At 30.1% G+C, this 20,237-nt stretch overlaps 3 protein-coding genes across 3 annotated transcripts in view; 1 reads left to right on the top strand and 2 right to left on the bottom strand.

Moving 5' to 3' along the window:
- Window positions 1-5,713, bottom strand: part of LOC106687795 (uncharacterized) — a 7,692-nt gene extending 1,979 nt beyond the window's left edge. Inside the window, exons 1-4 of the mRNA XM_014431888.2 lie at window positions 5,239-5,713; window positions 5,065-5,166; window positions 4,893-4,985; window positions 1,683-1,754 (exon numbers count right to left, since the gene is read on the bottom strand). Of these exons, the coding sequence (XP_014287374.1) occupies window positions 1,683-1,754; window positions 4,893-4,985; window positions 5,065-5,166; window positions 5,239-5,403 (432 nt within the window). The 5' untranslated portion in view covers window positions 5,404-5,713. The remainder of the gene's footprint in view (window positions 1-1,682; window positions 1,755-4,892; window positions 4,986-5,064; window positions 5,167-5,238) is intronic.
- Window positions 1-8,079, top strand: part of LOC106687794 (free fatty acid receptor 4) — a 14,058-nt gene extending 5,979 nt beyond the window's left edge. The window contains exon 3 of the mRNA XM_014431886.3: window positions 6,910-8,079. Coding sequence (XP_014287372.1) covers window positions 6,910-7,297 — 388 coding nt within the window. The 3' untranslated portion in view covers window positions 7,298-8,079. The remainder of the gene's footprint in view (window positions 1-6,909) is intronic.
- A 2,711-nt stretch (window positions 8,080-10,790) lies between these two features.
- Window positions 10,791-20,237, bottom strand: part of LOC106687809 (transferrin) — an 18,642-nt gene continuing 9,195 nt past the window's right edge. Inside the window, exons 2-15 of the mRNA XM_014431908.3 lie at window positions 18,075-18,177; window positions 16,531-16,670; window positions 15,983-16,116; window positions 15,669-15,813; window positions 14,133-14,290; window positions 13,821-13,975; window positions 13,155-13,309; window positions 12,799-13,033; window positions 12,573-12,721; window positions 12,384-12,485; window positions 12,193-12,273; window positions 12,015-12,103; window positions 11,799-11,942; window positions 10,791-10,884 (exon numbers count right to left, since the gene is read on the bottom strand). Of these exons, the coding sequence (XP_014287394.1) occupies window positions 10,792-10,884; window positions 11,799-11,942; window positions 12,015-12,103; window positions 12,193-12,273; window positions 12,384-12,485; window positions 12,573-12,721; window positions 12,799-13,033; window positions 13,155-13,309; window positions 13,821-13,975; window positions 14,133-14,290; window positions 15,669-15,813; window positions 15,983-16,116; window positions 16,531-16,670; window positions 18,075-18,177 (1,883 nt within the window). The 3' untranslated portion in view covers window position 10,791. The remainder of the gene's footprint in view (window positions 10,885-11,798; window positions 11,943-12,014; window positions 12,104-12,192; window positions 12,274-12,383; window positions 12,486-12,572; window positions 12,722-12,798; window positions 13,034-13,154; window positions 13,310-13,820; window positions 13,976-14,132; window positions 14,291-15,668; window positions 15,814-15,982; window positions 16,117-16,530; window positions 16,671-18,074; window positions 18,178-20,237) is intronic.

The following is a 20,237-nucleotide window of genomic DNA, read 5'->3' as shown; positions in this document are numbered from 1 at the left end:
TTAACATGACTTTAAATAGGGCTGCTCACAATCTTATACTTATAACATTTAACATGGTAAAACATTTAACACAACATCATGAATACCCCTAATATAGACGTATTATACACCGTTGGAAAGTCAAAAATTTTAGAAAATATAACATAGAAAAGTTGTATAAAGTAATGGAGAAGGATATAGAACGCATAAATAAAAGATCTCTTCTTAAAGCGATTTTCTCATGTTTTATGCATATCATATAAGTTATACCAAAGGTAGTAAAAGGTAAGACACAATACGAATTACTTTTTCTTTCTACACAGTAATGCACTACTAACTCACATTTTATTTCTGTTTTAGAGGGTTCGGAAAAAAAAAAAAAAAAAAAAAAAAAAAAGCGATTTTCAAGTCCAACTCCTTAACCGCTCGGACACCGCAGCTGTTATTTCTTTCTTCTGTTATTATTTTCTTTCTTACACAGTAATGCACTACTAATTCACATTTTATTTCTGTTTTTTAGAGGGTTCGAAAAAAAAAAAAAGCTATTTTCAGATTTCCGTTTCACCAGTCTAATACAGTTGTCATGTAGAAATAATTAATAAATTATTACTTTTCACTTAACCTACATTTGAGCCTTTCAGTTGACAAGACAGTTAGCTGTAAATATTTATTATATTAATATTAATTTTGATTCAATAATAAGCATTGATAAAGAGTTGAATGCAAAATGTAAATTTTAAGAAAATTGTTATTTTTTGCAAACGAAAAATGTTATAACTTTGCAACGAGAAATAATATTAAATGTGCTCTGTTGAGTACTTTTTGAAATTGGAGTTAATCGAATTGTCAACAAAAAGACTCATTTGGAAAATTAGTAAGAGAAAGTATTGCCACATTGAACACTATAGAAATATTTGTTCTGAAATGAGCGAGGATTCATTTCAATCCTAACTAGGGTGTTTACTGAATTTAAATCTGGGCTCTGCTCATAAACCAAGATTGCTGTCGATTCCGAAATTAAACGAAGAGTCTTATGAACCTACAATTATTATTATTTTACTGTATTGTATTACAATTGTAATATTGGTTTTTAATAGCCCTGATGAAGCCCTGCAAAGTGGAGCTAAACGTCGGACATTAAATAGTTATAAACTATTTGTTCCTTTTTGACCGCAACCCATCTTCTTATAATTATTATTATGGTATTAACCCTTATTTTATGAATCTTGCCTAGTCTAAGGAAACCAAAATTAATTTATGTAAGGTAAAACCATTATTTGGTAAATTCTCCAGTTTGGCTTAGAAACACGGACTCTCTCCGAAACTAGTGAGAACTTGATTGTTTTTGAGAGGAAAATTCTGTTCAACATATTTGAGGCTGTTAAGGTCAACCAAGTATGGAAACGTTACACTATTCTCAAATCCAGAGGTCTTATCAATGATTCATAATGAAGACTGAGGCAGAGACAGGTACCTACCAAAGACAGGTAAAGTTTAAGGCACAGAGGAAGATCTTGGCTTCTATAGAGGCACGGTGCTGCTGGTGATGCCAGTTCCAAATTAGAGGAAACGAACTGGATGGCAGCAGCTCAAGAAAGGAATCATTGTTAGGAGTTTGTTGCTGGAGTCCAGGACTCGAAATCAAATAGTAACTGACTTAATGACTATATATATATAGAGAATTACCTGATAAAATCACTTACCATCTTACGTACACTGCCTGAGGTATTATTTATCCCTGATACATTTTGATTTTGGTTGGAGTTTTCTTGGTTCTGTAACAAAGATATTAAGATTTTTCTTACTCAAACAGAATTATTGTAAATGCAGAAACAGTAAGCGTCCCTCGGCATGACTGCAGCAGTCGGTATTAATAATTATTTCTCGATCCGAGATCATATACTGATATTCTGAAGACCCAAGAGGAGAAAAAAAGAAGTTATTTTTCCCCAATTTTTAATTACTTTGATGAAAATTATACACAGTGAAGGGTAAAAATCGATGGTCTGCCAACCATGGTAAGAAGAATAAAAAATGTCGGATGTTCAAGAAGTTACAGAAAACTCACTTTTTTTGTTTCATTCAGGTAGAGAACATTGCGTGTTATTTCATGATAAAAAAAGTTCAATTCACTTAGGCTATAGGAAGATTTTTTTCAAGTAATAAAAAATCAATGTTTTGTGAATGAATTTTAGAAAATGTTATGGAAACGAAACCGCTACTACTATGAAGATAAATGTTATCAGCTGTTTTATAGTTCATTCATCTAGCTTTAATTTTGGTGCTATCACTACTAATAGTTCCTAAGGTACAGTTATTCATGAACCAGAAGTTGTTTTCCAAACATGGGGAAATCAACATTTTCGCGACTTTACTTTGGCGAATATTACCTGCAACGCGTTGAACCAGTCTAAGACCCACGCCGAGTTCCTCATATCACATCCTATGCCGTGAGTTTCAGCACAAAAGTCGCTAACCTAAAGATGCCTTTTTTTTCTTACTATCTAAATATTTTTAGTCCAATCTAAGAATACCAAATTATGATCGATGTGATTTAATGATTTTTTTTTTTATCCATCTACCTTACTTATCTCTGAAAAATGCGTTTCTACTCAGCTAAGATACGAATTTTAAGATATATTAGGCGGTTGAAAGACAGTTCTTAGCGGTAGAAAAGGCCCATTTCCACGTGGCAGATATCTATCCAACATGTAATATCACAAAATTGAGAAAGCTTTTTTGTACCCTGATAGGGTACTTCGTCCATTTTGGGAAACAAATGATAAAAAATATGATTAAATACAACAAAGCAACTGTCACCATAGACTAATAATAAGAAGAAAATGTACAAGTTTATTAGGTTAATTGGATTTGAGGGCCGTTTGTAGCCTCACAACTGCAGAGGCGCCGGTTTGAATCCGGGCTTTAACTTCTATAGAGGCCCCACGAAATGAAAACTTGAACCCCAACCTTGGTTAGAATAGGTTACCTCTTGATAAAACCCGTTTCTTAGAAATGAAGAGGAAAAGGGCCATAAAAAAAATTTAGTAGAACGTTGGGAGGAACTAGAGTGGACCACCCCACATTGTAAACATTTAGTATGAAAATATTAATTTTAAAAATGTGTCTCTTGATAACATAAATAAATTCAACCCTTTTTTAATCATTAAACTCTTTATTACAGTGGACATTTCGAGCTAAAACTAGCATATCTTCCACCTCTAATGATACATAATTCATATTTAAGCAATTAAAAAAACTAAGGTTATTCGTAAATTAGTTTTAACTAACTATATATCAGTCACAATACAATTAAAACTACAATGTAATAGAAATCAAACTTTTGATAAATGCTATGTGGATATCATATAAAAGTAATTTTTTTTTCGTGCAGGGCGAAACGTATGGTTAGGAGAATGATTTTAATTTTAAATAAATATGAGGATTAAATAAAACAAAATTTTGTGACTTTTTTTTTTAAACTGAAAAATATATACATGCATTGTATCAAGGATTTATATTGTTTTGTGACTAATATATGTTGTTAGTTTAAACTAATTTAGTATAAGCATAGTGATTTAATTTGTTAAATGTTAATCATATATTATTTCAAGTTAATGATGTGACGGTTTTTGCTCGAAACGTCTACTGCAATAGTGACTTTAAATAGTGAAAAAGGGTTGATTTTGTCTTTGAAATAATATCATTGGTACAACATAATACATTTTGAAAAATATTTAATAGAAATTTATAATGGGGTGAATAAAAAAAAACCGTTTTATCAAATTCAAGATTTTAAAATACTGTAAATATTTTAATCCTTTTTTAATACTTACAAATACTTAATAATCCCTTTAAGGCATTCTCTAAGCGTGTTTAATCCCATTCGAGTTCTTCAAAAAAAGTCCCAGTTTAGTTATTTGTTTTAGAGAAGAAATATGACGGCGTCCTACGAAATTATCGTAATTTTAAGGCATTACTAGAAAAAAAATTTCATTGCTGAAGCAACTCGTGAAATTATTAAATATAAAAAGAAAGGTGGCTTTGGGCAGCGCACTGCATGGCGTTGCTTTGAAAAAGGGTTCGAACTCCTACCTCATCCACCATATAGTCCAGACCTCGCACCATCGGATTACTACTTGTTTCGATCCATGGCCCATTTCCTTTAAGGGAGAAAATTTGATAATTTTGCAAAAGTTAAATTGTGGTCCATGAGTTCTTTGACAGCTATTTCAAAAACTGGTACCAGCGTAGGATCGAGCAGATGGCTAATAACGGTAAATAGCAATGGAATATACTTTGAGTATTAATTGTATTTTATATCAAAGAAATAATAATACAAATATTTGGTTGAAAAAGGCCACTTTTAAAACTGGTCTAAAGCAGTTGGACAAATATCTGTAAACTAATCTATCTAAAGGATTTTTCTTAAACTTACGACAGATTGGTGGTCCACATTTATTCTTCTGGAGGAAGGAATATAACGGAAAAAGTAAGCTACCTAAAAAAGTAAAGTCAAAAAGACAAGTCTTATGATGAACTCCGGGGGAGTGACAGGGGAATAGGAGCCAATGAACGGCTGCCTTTTCTTTTGATTACCATGGCGGACCTCTTTATGCCTTTACTCTCCATTTGAATGAGAGTATGCAATCCCCCTACTTGTTCTTAACGCTTCATATTTAACATCGTGCTATAAGGTGCGACAATTACAAGCCAAAACGTTTAAATGTGGTATGAAGAGAATCCTAATAGTTTTAAAGTAAAGCTATCTATCACTCCCACAGTTACCGTGGAGCCTGGGATTAAGTAGCTACGAACAACGGAAGCTCAAGTATCAGGTGTCCTCTCAAAATCTGGCGCCCGCTCTTCCCCTCTCTTCTTCTAAAGAAAGAATGTAACTATAGATAGCTTACATTACTGCCTTCTGTTACATCCGAGCTCTGCTCTGTAGTGACGGCACTATTCTGCATACACCTCAGAGTGTTAGATTCCTTCACAAGTTCTTCCTGCAAAAATTAAATGAATTTTCAAATCCTCTAGATTTTTTATCAAGTAACATTTCCTAAAGCATTGGGAATGATGTACATAGTAAGGAAGTCCGTAAAAGGATTCACTGGTAATGCTCTCCTTTGAACATAAGACGTGTATTGAGTTGGTATTGACCTCTTCTTCAGAGCTAGAACCTTCCTGAAACACAGATTTATTCATTTTATAGAACTCACATAGAAAACATTACGAATGATTCAGAAAAGAACTGACGCCATGATCCAATTTGTCCTGCAGTAGAGTTACTTGAGGTTTGTTGAGATCCTTTTTCCTCACCAATTGGTATAGGACTATCCCCAGCAGACCAACAGCACTGCCAACAGCAAAGCTCTTATGAATATCAGCAGGAACGCAGCATGCTGCTTCAACGATATCCATTCTCTCTCATGTCATTTTCAATATCAATTTCGTTTGATTTCATTAAATTTCGTGATATTATTCCCAAGATTACATCAAATGAATTAATTTTGAAGTTTTTTTTTGTTGGATAACATTACTATAAATTTCCAGAAATGGTGCCTCTGAATCAATTACCTGTGAACTAAGAACCCAAGCGAAGTAGATGCCATTCATAATCTTTTTCTTATTTCAGTTATCAAAAGTATTTTAGGTTTTTAATTTTAGTTTATCTAATTTAAAAAGTTGGTGATCACAACATTTTATCAAGACATCTTATCTGTTATATAAAAATGTATTTTATTTTACATATGATCGCCGCGTCATATTTTATTTTACATATAAGCTGTAGTAATAAAAAATTTTGTTAAGTAGTAGAAATGAACTAAATGAACAGTTATATAATTTGTAAAATGAGGGTTGGTAACCCCCTCCCCCCTCCCCTCCCCGTAGTATAAATTAAAAATCTTATTAATTTTGCAATAAATTTCAGTTTAAAATGAAAAATACCTAATTCCATCTGTTGCAAATAATCATTTCTTTGTTAGAGATTAAATGTTAAACAGGTATTATTTAGTATATTTAATGTAATTTTGATTGAAAACTACATATCTGTTGTAAATCGACTTTAAATAAGTAACATTTTACAGGGATCCCTACATAGTCAATCAGAATAAAGGTAAAACAAAGATGGAGTTCAGGTTAATCGTTTAGAGGTAAAGGTGCCTCTACAAGTTTGCCAAATAATAGGAAATTCGCGCATGCACAAGCATGTGGATCAGTTATTTGATTGACTGGTACAATTTTCCTCGACTTGGCAGCCGACCCGTTGGCTTTCCTCAACCTTTGGATTCAATTATTAATCCTTGTTTAAGATTGTTTGTTTTAAAAGTATATCGATTCTGTGTAAATATATTATTTCAAATATTGTTTATTATCTGTAACAGTTTTTTTTTTTTTTTTTTGGGGGGGTGGGGTTTCGGTCAAGACTCCCATTCTCCTATACTGCTGCCTCACCATGGTTGGGGGTCAAAGTTTTCAGTTTGTGGGACCGCCACTCAATGAAAAAAGTCAACACCCCAGGCCGGATTCGAACCTGCACCGCCAAAAGACATCAACTGTGTCTTAATCACTGAGCTACCGGCGGCCCATCTGTAACAGCTATTTTTTATTTGCAGTTATGATAAAATATATATGTATAAAGATGTTATATGTCTAAGTAATTAATTTAAAAAGTTTCTGGTTAAAATTCTTTCCTCTCCTTCCTTTAGCTTCTATGCATATGTTTAATAATTTTTTGAACTTGTTTACCCTGATATCTTTCAGTTGCTGGAAAGTTTGGAAAATATATATATATTTTTTATTTATATTATTTATTGCCAAACTGAATTCTGTGATGTTAATTAGAATATTAACAATGCAGTTATGATAAATTTTACTATGACAGTGATTTATATATTACATTTTTCTGATGTTATGGATTTTTAGGATTTTCATGAAAATGATTGAAACAAGACAACGATGGTCAACCCCTTGTGTGCTAACCTCTTCGCTGACACGACAGGAACAGCAGAGAATGCAGAAGCACATCCGAGTGATGCGCATATCACTGATGAACATGGCAGTGGTGCTGCTGATGTGGCTGCCCATCACTGTTGTCCTCTGCCTGATTTACATTGATGGTGACAGGCCTCTCGAAGATACTGGCTTCTTCCTTCGATCTCACCACTTCTTGTTTGCTCTAAGCATAGCTCTTCTCAATACTGCCATTAACCCCATCCTCATTGGTGCCATAAAGTTTGCCTGCTGCAGATCAGACACACAGGGCCCACCATCACTTTCCAGGCTTATCAGAATAGGCTCATCAGTTAATTGATTGTTATTTTCTATTAATCAGAGTTGGGCGTAATTTAAAATACAGTATTTCAGAATTCAAGATAAAATACATTTTGGAGAAGTTTGTCGGGGGGTGCGGTCAAAGAACAACATAAATAAACAAAACTATATTTATTTATTTTATGGCGACGTTTCGACCTGAGTTTCAGGTCTTCATCAGGGGTTGTGGCATAGAAGGCAGGTTTGTAACAGCTACATTTTGTTTTAATTCATTAATATAATCGATGACTGAAGAGTTTGTTGCCTTTACATTGGCATCTAATAAATATGTTTTCTCCTATTTACCACCACCACCACCCAGACCATCATTCTTTTAAAATACTTTTGTAAAGTCATCAGGAGTATTTCAGAAACAGAGATAAAGTATTTCTAATTTTGTATTTAAAATACTTTTCTGCCAAAATACTTGACAGTAGTTCATAATTTAAATGCTTTCCTTTCAAAACATGATACTATAATCATTTTGTATTTGAAATACTTATTTAAAAAGTATTTTGAGTAAAAATGTTTTCCCAACTCTGATATTACTAGGTCATTACTGTTTAAATATCTGCATTGAGGAAAAGACTGAGGAATATAAAGAAAACATTAAACCAATAAATATAATTATTAGAATGTAAATATGTAACTTAACAAAACTACATTTTCCTTATTTATTTAAAAATTAGTTATTCTATTGTTTCTAGATTTTATTTTTATTTACTGTTGGAAAGAAATAAGCAAAAAATCAAATATAATTTATTTATGTCCCATATGATATTAGGCTTGTGTAAATAGTAGTTTTTCTTTGTTATCTTTTTAAGAATACAAATTTGTAATATATTTACTTATAAATTAAAACATTCTAACTGAAATAATTTGAAATTTATAATTATCTGGTGCTATTAAGAAAAAAGGATCAGAGTAAAAATTTTTAAGGACATGTATTTGATTCAATTAGTTCTGAAAGTCATGGGGTTATTCCTCATTGAGTGTCATTATAGATGTAGTGATCTTTTGAGATAATTTCAGTCAGTTCTAGGTCAGTCATCTTCTACCTAAATTAACTCTCATATTCTATAATTTTATCTCAAGGAGATTATTTTTTTTTAATTAGACACAAAGAATATCATTTTTAAAATATAAATATATATACATATTATTATTATTGATTATTTAGTTTTTATAACTACAAATTTAATATTTTTTTGTTTTCAATACTTTTGAAAATGAATTAAAACTAAAAATATTAGCAAGAATGTTCCTATAGTATTGCTGGCTAATGTCTTATTTCCTTGCATTTAGTAAGTTAATATTATTACCTACTACAATAAACAAAAATATTTATTTTTCAATTTTAATGTCAAAGGTTCTTAAAATTGTTTTTATATTTTTATCATTTTAATCCTTACAACTTAAATTATATTTTCTAACTTTGTTGAATCTATAAACTAAATAAATCAGTTATAATAGTTAAATACTATTCTCATGCTTCTAATAAAAAATCCACTGTTTATTTTATTTTTCAATGCTGATGTAAATTTATGGCTTACTTCACAGTAGTGCTAAGTACATGGAAACAAACTTTACGAAAAATACAATTAAAGGTTCTCTCTTTTAGAAATGAAAAGTTGTAATTTTCCTAAAAGGGAGAACCTTTAATTATTTTTTCCCTAAAATTAGTTTCCATGTACTTAGTACTACTTTGAAGTAAGTCATGAATTTATAGTTGATCGTGAAGTAATATGAGGAAGTCAGTGGGTGTGATCACTTATAAGTATTATTTATTTTGTTGTGCCAGCATTTCGGTTTGTGTTTCAGGCCTTCTTCAGGACTAATTACAAACAAGCTAACAACCATGTTAAATCTAAACAAAACAGTATAACAAAAAAAAATATGATGAAAAAGAGTATGAAAAAAAGAAAAAATCAGACAGGTACATTAATGTAAATAACTAAAATTAAAATCATGAGAAATTGAGAAAGAAAATCATACCAAAGACATAATGTGTCAAATACAACAAATAAAATTAATAAGATACAAACTTGTTAATATTTCTTTTATATTGTATTCTTTCTCACTTTTATCATGATTTAAATTTTTAATTGTTTTTATCTATATGTATGTCCCATTTTTTTTTCTTTCAATATTTTTCATATATGAAAACTGTTATACTTTTCTTGTTATACTATTTTATTTGCATCGTGTCTGCATTTAGCTCAGAAGAAGGTCTGAAATTCAGGTTGAAACATTGGAATAATAAATTATGAACCACTTATTAGTGTTCTTCATTCTTGATCACACCCTCCATCTTTCTCACCCTAATTTTGTTCTTCCAGTCATTAATATTCAACATAGTACCAAAATTAATTGTCGACAAATCCCTAATGAACAATAGTTATTATAGGATCATTCAAAATAGTGATTTTGTTGTTTATAACTTTTTACGATATTATTCTTTGAATTATTCCAGACTGTTGTATGATCTGACTCTAAATAACAAAAAAATAAATAGAATTTGCCTTCAAATATTTTAGAGATTTAAATCTCAATTTGAAACAAAATAATTGACAACTACAACCATAGCAAAGTTTATTTGTCATTCATTTTTCTTTTTAAAACTAATTTATTTTTTTTGTTTCATTGGTTATTTGGCTGGATATGCCATTTCTATATAAATAAATAAGTACTATAATAAATGCATAATATACTGAACAGATGTTAGTGTGTAAAAAGCTGAGAAATGTTACTGGTTCTGTCAGATCGACCTATCAGGTGAGACAAGTATATTTAGGTACTGATATTTTAACGGTTGGAATAGGTTTTATGTGGTTGATCTGCAAATCCAAATTATATTGGCCTTTGTTGCATTCAAATGTGGTTTTCTATTCTCTCCAAAATGCCAATAATATCTAACTGAATATGTGGCATTACTAATTAAAAGTACTCAATGATCAATCAATAGATATCAAAATTAGAAATTAGAAGCTTCATTAAATCTGTAACCATTATTCTAACACAAGATTCTTCGAAATTTTCAGATATATCACTTTGGACTGAGGATATGGAAACAAATGTAACCACTACTTTCTAGTTTAAACATATTTTATTTCTTAAATTATAAAAATTACAACCATAAAATTTATAACTGTTTTGGTTCAGATTAAATGATTATACATTTGTATCTCTAGCAAGTAGTTTTAAAGCAAAAATAATTTCATTGATATAAACATTTCTTGATAATTTTTCATTTGATTTAGGAACAAAATATTCAGGTTGCTAAAGGTCTACTTTTCAAAAAGTCACATTCTAAGTTAAAAACATTAGTCCTTTGGGCAGTCTTTTTAAATCTTCATTCTGAAACAAACAAATTAAATACACAATTGATGATTATTTTTTTACAATTGAATTACATTCACTGAAAATATTTGTCTACTTAGGTTTGTGGTACTGATTTTAAAACTATTGGGAAGAATAATCCTTAAAATTATTACCTTAAGCGCATGCAGCCAAATCCACAACTAACTTCTTATATTTTTCAAATGAAGGAAGAACGTCAGCAATGGCAGATAATCCTGTTGCATGGTTCTGAAAGTAAAATAAAAATGAATTCATTTTTTTAATTTTTCACTTATTATTTTTGAAATTGTAACATAATTTATATTTTAACCATAAAATTTTCTAATAATTCAGGAATGTTTAAAATATTAATATAAATATTAATTAAAAAATGATTAAAATCAAGGAATATATAATTAATTTATATTACAAAAATGAAACTTTTTTTATTATAATTATCTTCATATTGATTCATTTTGGTTCTATATTATAACCTGAATTAAATTATAAAAGTAAAATTGTCATCAACATTAGTTCCTTAATACTTATTCAAAACTAACAACAAATACTGCAGTATTAAATAATACAGCAGTTGCCAAAGTGGGTGCTACAGCTCCCTGGGGGCCTCAAGAGTAGCAGTGAATGCCACTTTCTCAAAATAATACAAGCGAAAAAGAAAAATCATTAAAATAGCAAATATATAGTGCATTCTAGAACTTACTATGTACAATTTTTTCTTCTTTTCCAATATATTCAACCACTTTAAGGACAATTGTGCCTACATTTTTATATTGAAAAGGTTACTGAAAAACCCAACAAGGGTGCCCCAAAATCATTTAGCTTAAGAAGGTTGCCTTGGCAGAAAATGTTTAGAAACCGCTGAAAAGGTCGAACTAAAGTATTGACAAGAATGATGGTTGCAAATAGAAAGGATATACCTTGACAAATTATATTATATAAATATTATTTATAAAATATTTTACTCTTAAACTATTACCTAACTATATTAGCTCTTTGTCTATAGTTAATCAATCAATGCCACAAAATAATTTACCCTACTGTCTCAGAGATAATTTTAAGCCTAAAATATTAGGTTAATTAGATTTGGGTATAAAAGGCCACTCATTTTCAAGTTATAAAAAATTAAAAAATGAATTCCTTACTGAAAACATAACATTTGGTTCCTTATTGAAGTCTCCAAAGAGTAGGAAGAGATCAGGATGTGCACTATACAAATTTGCAGCCGCTAGGAGTGATGATCTTGCCTCATCAATCTGTACTTCGCTCAGGTCCTTACATGTCATAACCTAAACAAATAAAAAAATTAAATAAAAAATATAATTATTTTTAAATATTTGTTTACCGAAATGTTTACATACCATTCTCGGAGGAATATCTACAATACCGCAATCAGCTTTACTAACAGAAGCTCTTCCACCAGAGGAACAGATTAGTTCAACTTCTGAATCTAGACAATAAAAAAAAATTATTGCATAATGGTTTTCATCATAAAAAACTATCATAACTGAAATAAATGTAATAATTACGCCTTCGTACCTTTACCATGAAGAACTGAAACTGGAACGAACGCAACATCTCCTTTACCAGATAACAGGCATTGTACTGGATCAACTGATGCTGTAATAGGCACAATACCATTTTAATATAGGTACAATTCCAATATCAACTCAATTAAGTTTTTTTAACACATTTCAGATGAAGAAATATTTAATTTGTGTGTTACTCACGAACAATTGCAGAGAAGAATTCTGTCAATGACTTTTCATGTGGACAATGATTCTTACCAATCATCTTATTATTTAATAAATATTTCAAGACACCAAAGAAACCTTTGAATAATAATTTTAAAAAATTAGTTTTTGAGAAAAGACCTACATAAAGACAAAATTTAATATAATGTATGAAATTTGATGTACCAGCATTGCCGTTTGGTTGGAAACAAGCTTTCTTTCCCTTAAGATCTTGAATTGATCCCATTGGGGACCCTTTCTTCACAACAGCTACGATCTCTTGACTGTCTTCCTTATTGTATTGCTCATTCAGTAGGGGCTTAAGGTTATGGTTCCTAAACAATGAATTATGCATTTAGTCATATTATTGTAAAGCAGCAAACTATAGTTATAAATGAGAAGAAATGCTAACTTCTCGGCATCAATGGCCACATGTGGGTCAAGAACAACTAGTTCAGCCTCTTTCTTTTCAACTGAGACAATACAGTTGGCAGATTGAACACAAGATAAACTTGGTCTGATGTCTCTTGAATAAGCAGCAGCTTTAAGGGCTTCACATTTAGCCATTTCGGTATCAGTCTTGACACAAATTCTTACTACCCTTTTTGGTTCAAGAACATCACGTTCAATAACATCCTTATATTTAGCTATAAAAGAATAATGATTTATTAATATTGTGGTTATAACAGTAATGATCAAATGAGGTTTGATCAATTATAGATTGACATCATCTTATAAGGGACGTAACACCATTATATGTTTGTTTACCTTTTAGTAAGTAATTGAGAGGAGATTGTTCCTGGTTATCAACTGTAAGGGTTTTATTGTTCAATGTGAGAACTGTAGCAATCCAATCGGCATGAGTTGACTCTCCAAGGTTGTTAAGTTTTGCAATTTCCTCTCTCAATTCTTTTAATTCACCACTACAAGTAAAATGAATAATATGATGTGATTATGATGGATTGCAACCAATAATTTACATATTAATATATAAATGTAAGAACAAAAAAATTGAAACATTGATATTAAGATTCACAAAACCACCGTAATTATTTACATTCAAAGTCCCATGGATTTTTAAATAAATTGTAACTAATTGGAAAAAATATTTGGCCTAGTTAGACAAAATATTTTGATCTGAAGCAACTCAATTGTTACATAAGTGAATACAAATACAATATATTGTTTATATCTATATATTGGAGCTACAACAACTAATGGCCAAATTTCAGATTGAGAAAAATGAGTCTGGAAAACAGAAACTGAAGGTTCAGAAATGAGGATGGACATATCTTTTTGTAGTATGGAAAACAAATTTTTTTTTTAAAGAATTGCATGTTTACTATGAAATACTTTAATCTTCCATAGAAAAAATTACATACAAATCTAGAAACCTCTAAAAATGGACATTGATTGTATATACAATAAACTTACACAGCATGAGTTGAAGCCATAAAGCCTGGCCATGGCCGAGCAGCCCATGTGCAAGGTGGACCAGTTATGGGTCGTTTTGTAGCATCGGGGCAGAGGAAAGCAAAATCAGCGGGATTATATTCAGACTGTCTGGCGGGCTGAGTTCCATAAGGCATCTAAAAAGGTCACAGTTCAATTCAGACTTTAATTTACATATTATATCCAATTATTATTATTATTTTTTTAACAGATAACAACCATAAAGTGCTATTAAATTATCGAAACATATCTGTATCTATGCCAAAGTCTTGTTATAATTCCAAAGATACTTACACCAAAGAACTTCTTGACAAAGATGACTTTAGTCCAAGCAACTTGGCCTCCAGCTTTAGCCAAGCATCTCAGAGCTCCTTCATAGCCAGAGTTAACATCAGGATAGTCACATTTTTCTGGATTTTCACAGAGTTCACAAAGGTTGGCATAAGTTGACTCTGAAAATAAAATAAAATGATTTTTCGGTAAATGTGTATGGTCATACCACAGATAACATTTAGCTCTTAACATACAGCAGTAGTTTCCAACCTGTGGTTACAGAGGTAAATGAATTTTTAGAGAATATATGTCATAGCTTAGGTACTATATAGTTTTTAGCATAAAACAGTGATTTCCAGCCTGTGGAGAGCAACCTTTAAAAGGATGGTGAGACTATTCTGCGAGTGGGGACTATAGTATACAAAAATACATAAAAAATTCAAATTGGTTTTGAAAATGATGAATCAACAAAATGGTAATATGTAATCCTCAACCATCGTCCTGGTGTCTTAGACATGACTGCTATAAATTCATCTATACTATTTGTATTTCCATGAGGAAATACAAGACAACCACTAGTATTTCTGGTAATAATAGAGATGAAGTCAACTTGATTTGTGACAGGAAATCCTTGTAAAACTTACTTATTTAATAGATATTTAAAAAAAAATCTAATACTTTAAATAAATAAATTTAAAGGTTTGAAATTCATGCTATAAGCCAAAACGACAAGACTATTATATTTATATAAAAATTGGAACTTTTGATTTGAAAAGTAATACCAGACTTTGATATTTTTCCCAATTTTAAATTCACCTTTCCTACTTATGAAATAGAAGGATGGAGATTTGCTATTAATAATTTCTTGACCAGTCTATGGAAGCAATTCTCATTTTAATTTCCAGATCTTGAAATGTCAGAATACTAGTCGATAAAAAACACATTTGTCAAAAATAAGATGATTTTGACCTTCCTACAGCAGAGCTTAGAAATGATAATTGAGTTTTCACATTACAACAGACTAAAGTATTTATTTCAACAAGAAAACAATATTACTACGTTTTAGTTGGCCATGAAAAATGATTTTTCTACATTAAAAATTAAAATTTTAGAAATTTCAAAAAAAAATTGTAACCTATAACTTATGTAATACTGTTTTTTCTGCAATAGCTGTTTTAAAGACAAAGTATCAATCTTGTTTACTTATTGAAAAATAAAAGAGAATATTATCATTGACATAATACAATATTTTGTGGAAATTTGTGCAGAAAAACAAACCTTAAACCTCATTAAAATATTATTATATGGTATTAATCATATATTATATTTTTTGCTAAATACATTTTTATCAATTATACTTTTTTATGCATATTTTTACATAATACGGTATGTTTTTTAGTGGCCCATTAAGGAAACCACAATATGAGGAGAGTTTTATGGAATTAGATTGAAAGAGGTTGGAAACCACTGATATAAAGTATTAATATTAAAATAAGTTTACATGAGTAAACTAGATATTTCTTATAAGACAATATGCAATTAGATTGACAAACTTACTTAGCCTGGCATTCGTCTCAGGATGAGGGGACCATTTTCCAACTAAACAGGCTCGGCTGAAGAAGTTTGACAGAGCTTTAAGCTCGTTCTCCCTTGGCGATAAAGAAGTGTCACTCAATGGTCCCAAGACTCCCATTTTAGTCAACTATTAAATCATTTTAAATGTAAAATTATATCAAATAAGATAATTCATTCATAATTCATTAGTTCAATATCACAGAACTTTTAGAAAGTTCAAGATTAAAGAACTATTAGAATATTCCTTAGCACAGAAACCATTTATATTATTGAAAAAAATTAAAACCATTTCTTACTTTTGTAATTGGGATCTTATATCCTACATTCCTTCCAACTCCTGTGTGGCAAGAAGTGAGGCCTTTGAGGCCATGAATGCTGTTGATTTCTAAGTCTTTATGAATCACTGCTACTCCTTCGTAACGGAACTCAGCTGAAATTAAATGGGAAATATTAATTTTTACAAACAGACACCAATCTATGCATTCTATTATGAATATGTACCTGGCATTTGTATTAAATGTACATGCATTAATACTTACATAACAACAATTTTTTTTAGCCGAAATTAATTATTTATTTCATTTCACAAGACAGTTTTAAGAGCTATTTAGAGAATTATAAATATCACTATTATCATTACTTAGTAGGACAAAATATTATTAATTTAATGTAACATTTTTATTATGATTTATAATTACAAAAGTAGTTATTAACTATGTTTATGTTTCAAATATATATTTCAAGGGACTAGATGTATTTGAAATGTTTACCTGCTATAAAAGCAGAAAAACAATAAACATTTCTTTTTAAGTAATTAGAAACTGGAATTGCAAATTAGATTTACCTTGAGGCTCTTCTTTTGTTCTTATTTCCTTGAAGACAGTGAAGTCCTTGTCAGACATCTGAGCTGCAATGTACATGTCTTCAGGTTCAAGGGCTTCAAAGTCAGCCTCATGATCTTTCACCTTTGAGATGCACTCAACCCTGGAATAATTTAAGAATGCTATTAGAATAAAATATATTTGTTGTATATTATACATAATAAAGTATTGCACTACAATTATTTCAAAAGTATGGCAAATGTATATTTCTTACTTTTACAATGTAACTGTCATTAATTTTTTTTTTAATTGTTTTAATAATTATTTCTATGCCTTAAAACTTGTAGAAAATATAGAAGATGTAATGTTTTTTAAAAAAATAATCAATTTTCTTTTTTTCTTTATTATTGTTTTGTTAATTTAATGTTGATCTAAGTAAACTTTTAATAATTGAGGCATAATTAAGTTGTAAATTTGGTAACTGAAAAAATGAAATCTTTCACAATGTTAAAGTGTTTATTTAATTAATATCTTTTACCTTACTCCTAGAGCCACGTACCTAAATTTAATAAAAAAAAATTTTTGTAATATAAAATTCCTAAAAATTCTGCCGAAAATCTATAGAATGCTTCTTAAAAATGCTGTGAACCCAAAAACTTCAATTAAAAATAAATTTCAGATTCCATGTTTCACGACCAAGTGTCTTAACCATAGAAGAATAAGAATTCTTCAATATTGTTCTATTGTTGATTTTTAAAAATCAACAATAGAACAATTGAAATTATATTAAAGAAAAGTTATCACAGTAAAATATTAAATTACTAATTAATACTAAATGAGAGAAATATAAATTATTAAACATAAACACTGTATTCACATATTTACTTATTGCATAATAGCAATGAGATTGCCTTTGAGAGCAAAGACCTTTGCAGCTTTGCAAAACCAGTTTGGCACAAAAATAAAACAACAATTGAAAGCTATTTCCAATGTATATTTTAGAAAAAATTTAGCAGTAATTATAGTGTATTATTGGAACATGCCAAATACAATATAAAATTAAAATTATTTTTTTCAGATGTGCAACTATCAAAGATAAACAGTGATATGTACACAGGAGCATTACTACAAAAAATTATTGGAGATGGGGCAAAATCTAAAATTTTTAACTATTTTGATGGAATTTTCCAATTGACCAGAAGTCTGAAAAGTGTTCTCTGAAATTTACCTTTTTCTTAAACATGTTTGGAAAACTTCCTTCTCTATGGAAATTTATTCTTGAAAATAGGCAACTTTTAATACAATAAACTCCACAATTTTCACAGTTTGATATTCTCAAATTGCCAATTTCCTGTGTTTTCAAGTAATTGTGCAGGATGTCATTCCATTACTCCTACTGTAGCAATATTCCATGTATATTGTTTTGTATTGGTATTGGTTATATTAAAAAAGACTGATAAATTCATAAACTATCTCAATATTATTATTGTTAGATGTGATTCAAGGGCTCAGATTGTGTTTTATTATCTATAACTTGTTCGAAATTAAAATTAAATGATGTTGTTACCTGTCTCGGGCTGGAACACATTCTAGGTTCACTCCAATTGTCTTCGCCTGTTCTACCATCTTGTGGCATGCTTTCACAGCCACTTGTGGCACACATATTTTGTCTGAAACAAATTTACAAACTTTATAATTAACTGAAACTACAAAGTAAAACAACAAATGTAACATCATAAGGGGTAAATATAACATCAACTTGGGGATATAATATTTATTTTAATAATTTAATATATCTATAAAGGATCATTCATAGATTTTTGTTTAACAACAAAAAAAATAAAGGAAAAAACAACTGCACCACTATATCCTATGGAAGAACTTTTGTGAACAAAATTTTGTAAGGTAGTATTGTTTCTAGAACAATGTTCCTGCAAGGGGTGATCATGTTCAACAGCCAGATTTTTTCCCAATTAAGGATACTCACATCATAGAGGCAGGGTCTGAGGGTGACCCTCAGATATTTTTTCAGAATAAATAATTATCAGTCATAGCCATATTAGGACTCAGGTCCAGGAGAGCAACACTTAACTCACAGAGTTACATCACTTCCTTCTTCAACAATATGTGCCTGTAGTATAAAATAATTGCTGAATATCTCTATCCAATAAAACATAGAAGCTTTAATTGGGTATGAAATGGTTGATCTTCTTAATCAAGAAGGTATTTATAATAAAGCCAAACATTAAACAAAAAATATTCAAATTATGACGAAGTTTTAATCTATTTCAAATGCCTTCTTTAACTATTAAATTATTCTCAATATATATGGGTCTTAAGAATTAAGTTGTTACAAAAGCCATTCTCAACAAAAGAACCATTGGCTTTGACAACTTCGCTCATTTAAATCAAATGTGACTATTGTTTATATTAATAATATTTTGGTTTGATCCTTTACCCAGTTAGATATCTCGAAATGTTTTTTGTAATTACATATTTCAACGAAGTACTCTTTCAAAAAAATTTGAAACCTCTACTTTAAAACCGTTGAGAATTGCAAATTTCCAGAAGACGGATTCTTGGACTCAGAACTTTGAATTAAGCGGTAAGGTATTGTTTTAATCAAAGATATAGTTAGTAAAATGTATGTTTATTAAAATTTAAAAGAACTTTTTCAACAGCATAGTGGTACTAAATTTGCGTAAAGTCATTTGAATATTGTTTATTTAGATTAAGGCACACTTTTGAACATACAATTCTTTAAAATTATAAAGAAAAACCAAAGGAGGAAAGCGTAGTTGCGCCTATGAATCAACTCTGCAGATACCTTAAGGGTCCCGTGCATAGTCAGTCGGATTGCCAGTAAAATTAAAGATTGACGTTAATATTGATCGTGTAGCAGTAATACTGATGAATTACCAACAAAATTTTGAAACATGATTATTCAAAATTTAAAGTGGTGGGTATATAAAAAGTAGGGAAGGCTTCGAGTGCTTCATTTAGGGGCCTTTGTGATTCGGTCTGCTTTTTGAATGATGACTTTCATTATGAACAGCAGGGGTTCTTTACAGTAATCAAGTAATCTATAATAAAATCAGTTTTTGGCCATTTTACGTATTTAGAATCTATCTTCTTGTCCCGAAAAAGTAGGGGAAATAAAATAAAAATTCATTGGCATAATTTAGTTCGATCGAATGAGACATTGGAATATAACTCTTACAAAAACTAAGTTAGAAAACAGTGTGCAACAGATCGGAAGCATTGATGAGCTAAAATTTTTTTATAGTCCGTATAAACAGTTGAAATTCAGGTCATAGCCGTACAAATTTGCAAGGCAGTTGTTCAATTTGACTTCATCTGGCGTTATATCGCTCCCCAAATGAATTATTGATAAGAGAAAATGCCTTTGGAGTCATTATTGAAATCAGCCCCATCTCATGAATTTGTAATGGCCGATAAATTTTATTGTAAGAATCTGCTGGGGTGCTCGAATGACTTCCACCATTAACATCAAAATGGGAGCGATGGAAAGAATATCGTTTATCGTGTCAATACTTAGATGTTATGTAATTATTCAAAGTCATTTTTAAAGCATAGGGTGAAAAGGAACAAGTACTTCTACTCACGGAGTTTAACTTGTTTTGGAACAGAAAAGGGGCCAATGTGTCTTTCTGATATATGAACACATAGTCATGTATATATGTATATATATTAATCCATACACACATAC

This window comes from Halyomorpha halys, unplaced genomic scaffold (genome assembly GCF_000696795.3).
Source record: "Halyomorpha halys isolate HHAL.00 unplaced genomic scaffold, Hhal_1.1 Scaffold1014.1, whole genome shotgun sequence".
In the NCBI taxonomy this organism is placed as follows: Eukaryota; Metazoa; Arthropoda; class Insecta; order Hemiptera; family Pentatomidae; genus Halyomorpha; species Halyomorpha halys.
This window is presented reverse-complemented; position numbering and strand designations above follow the sequence as displayed.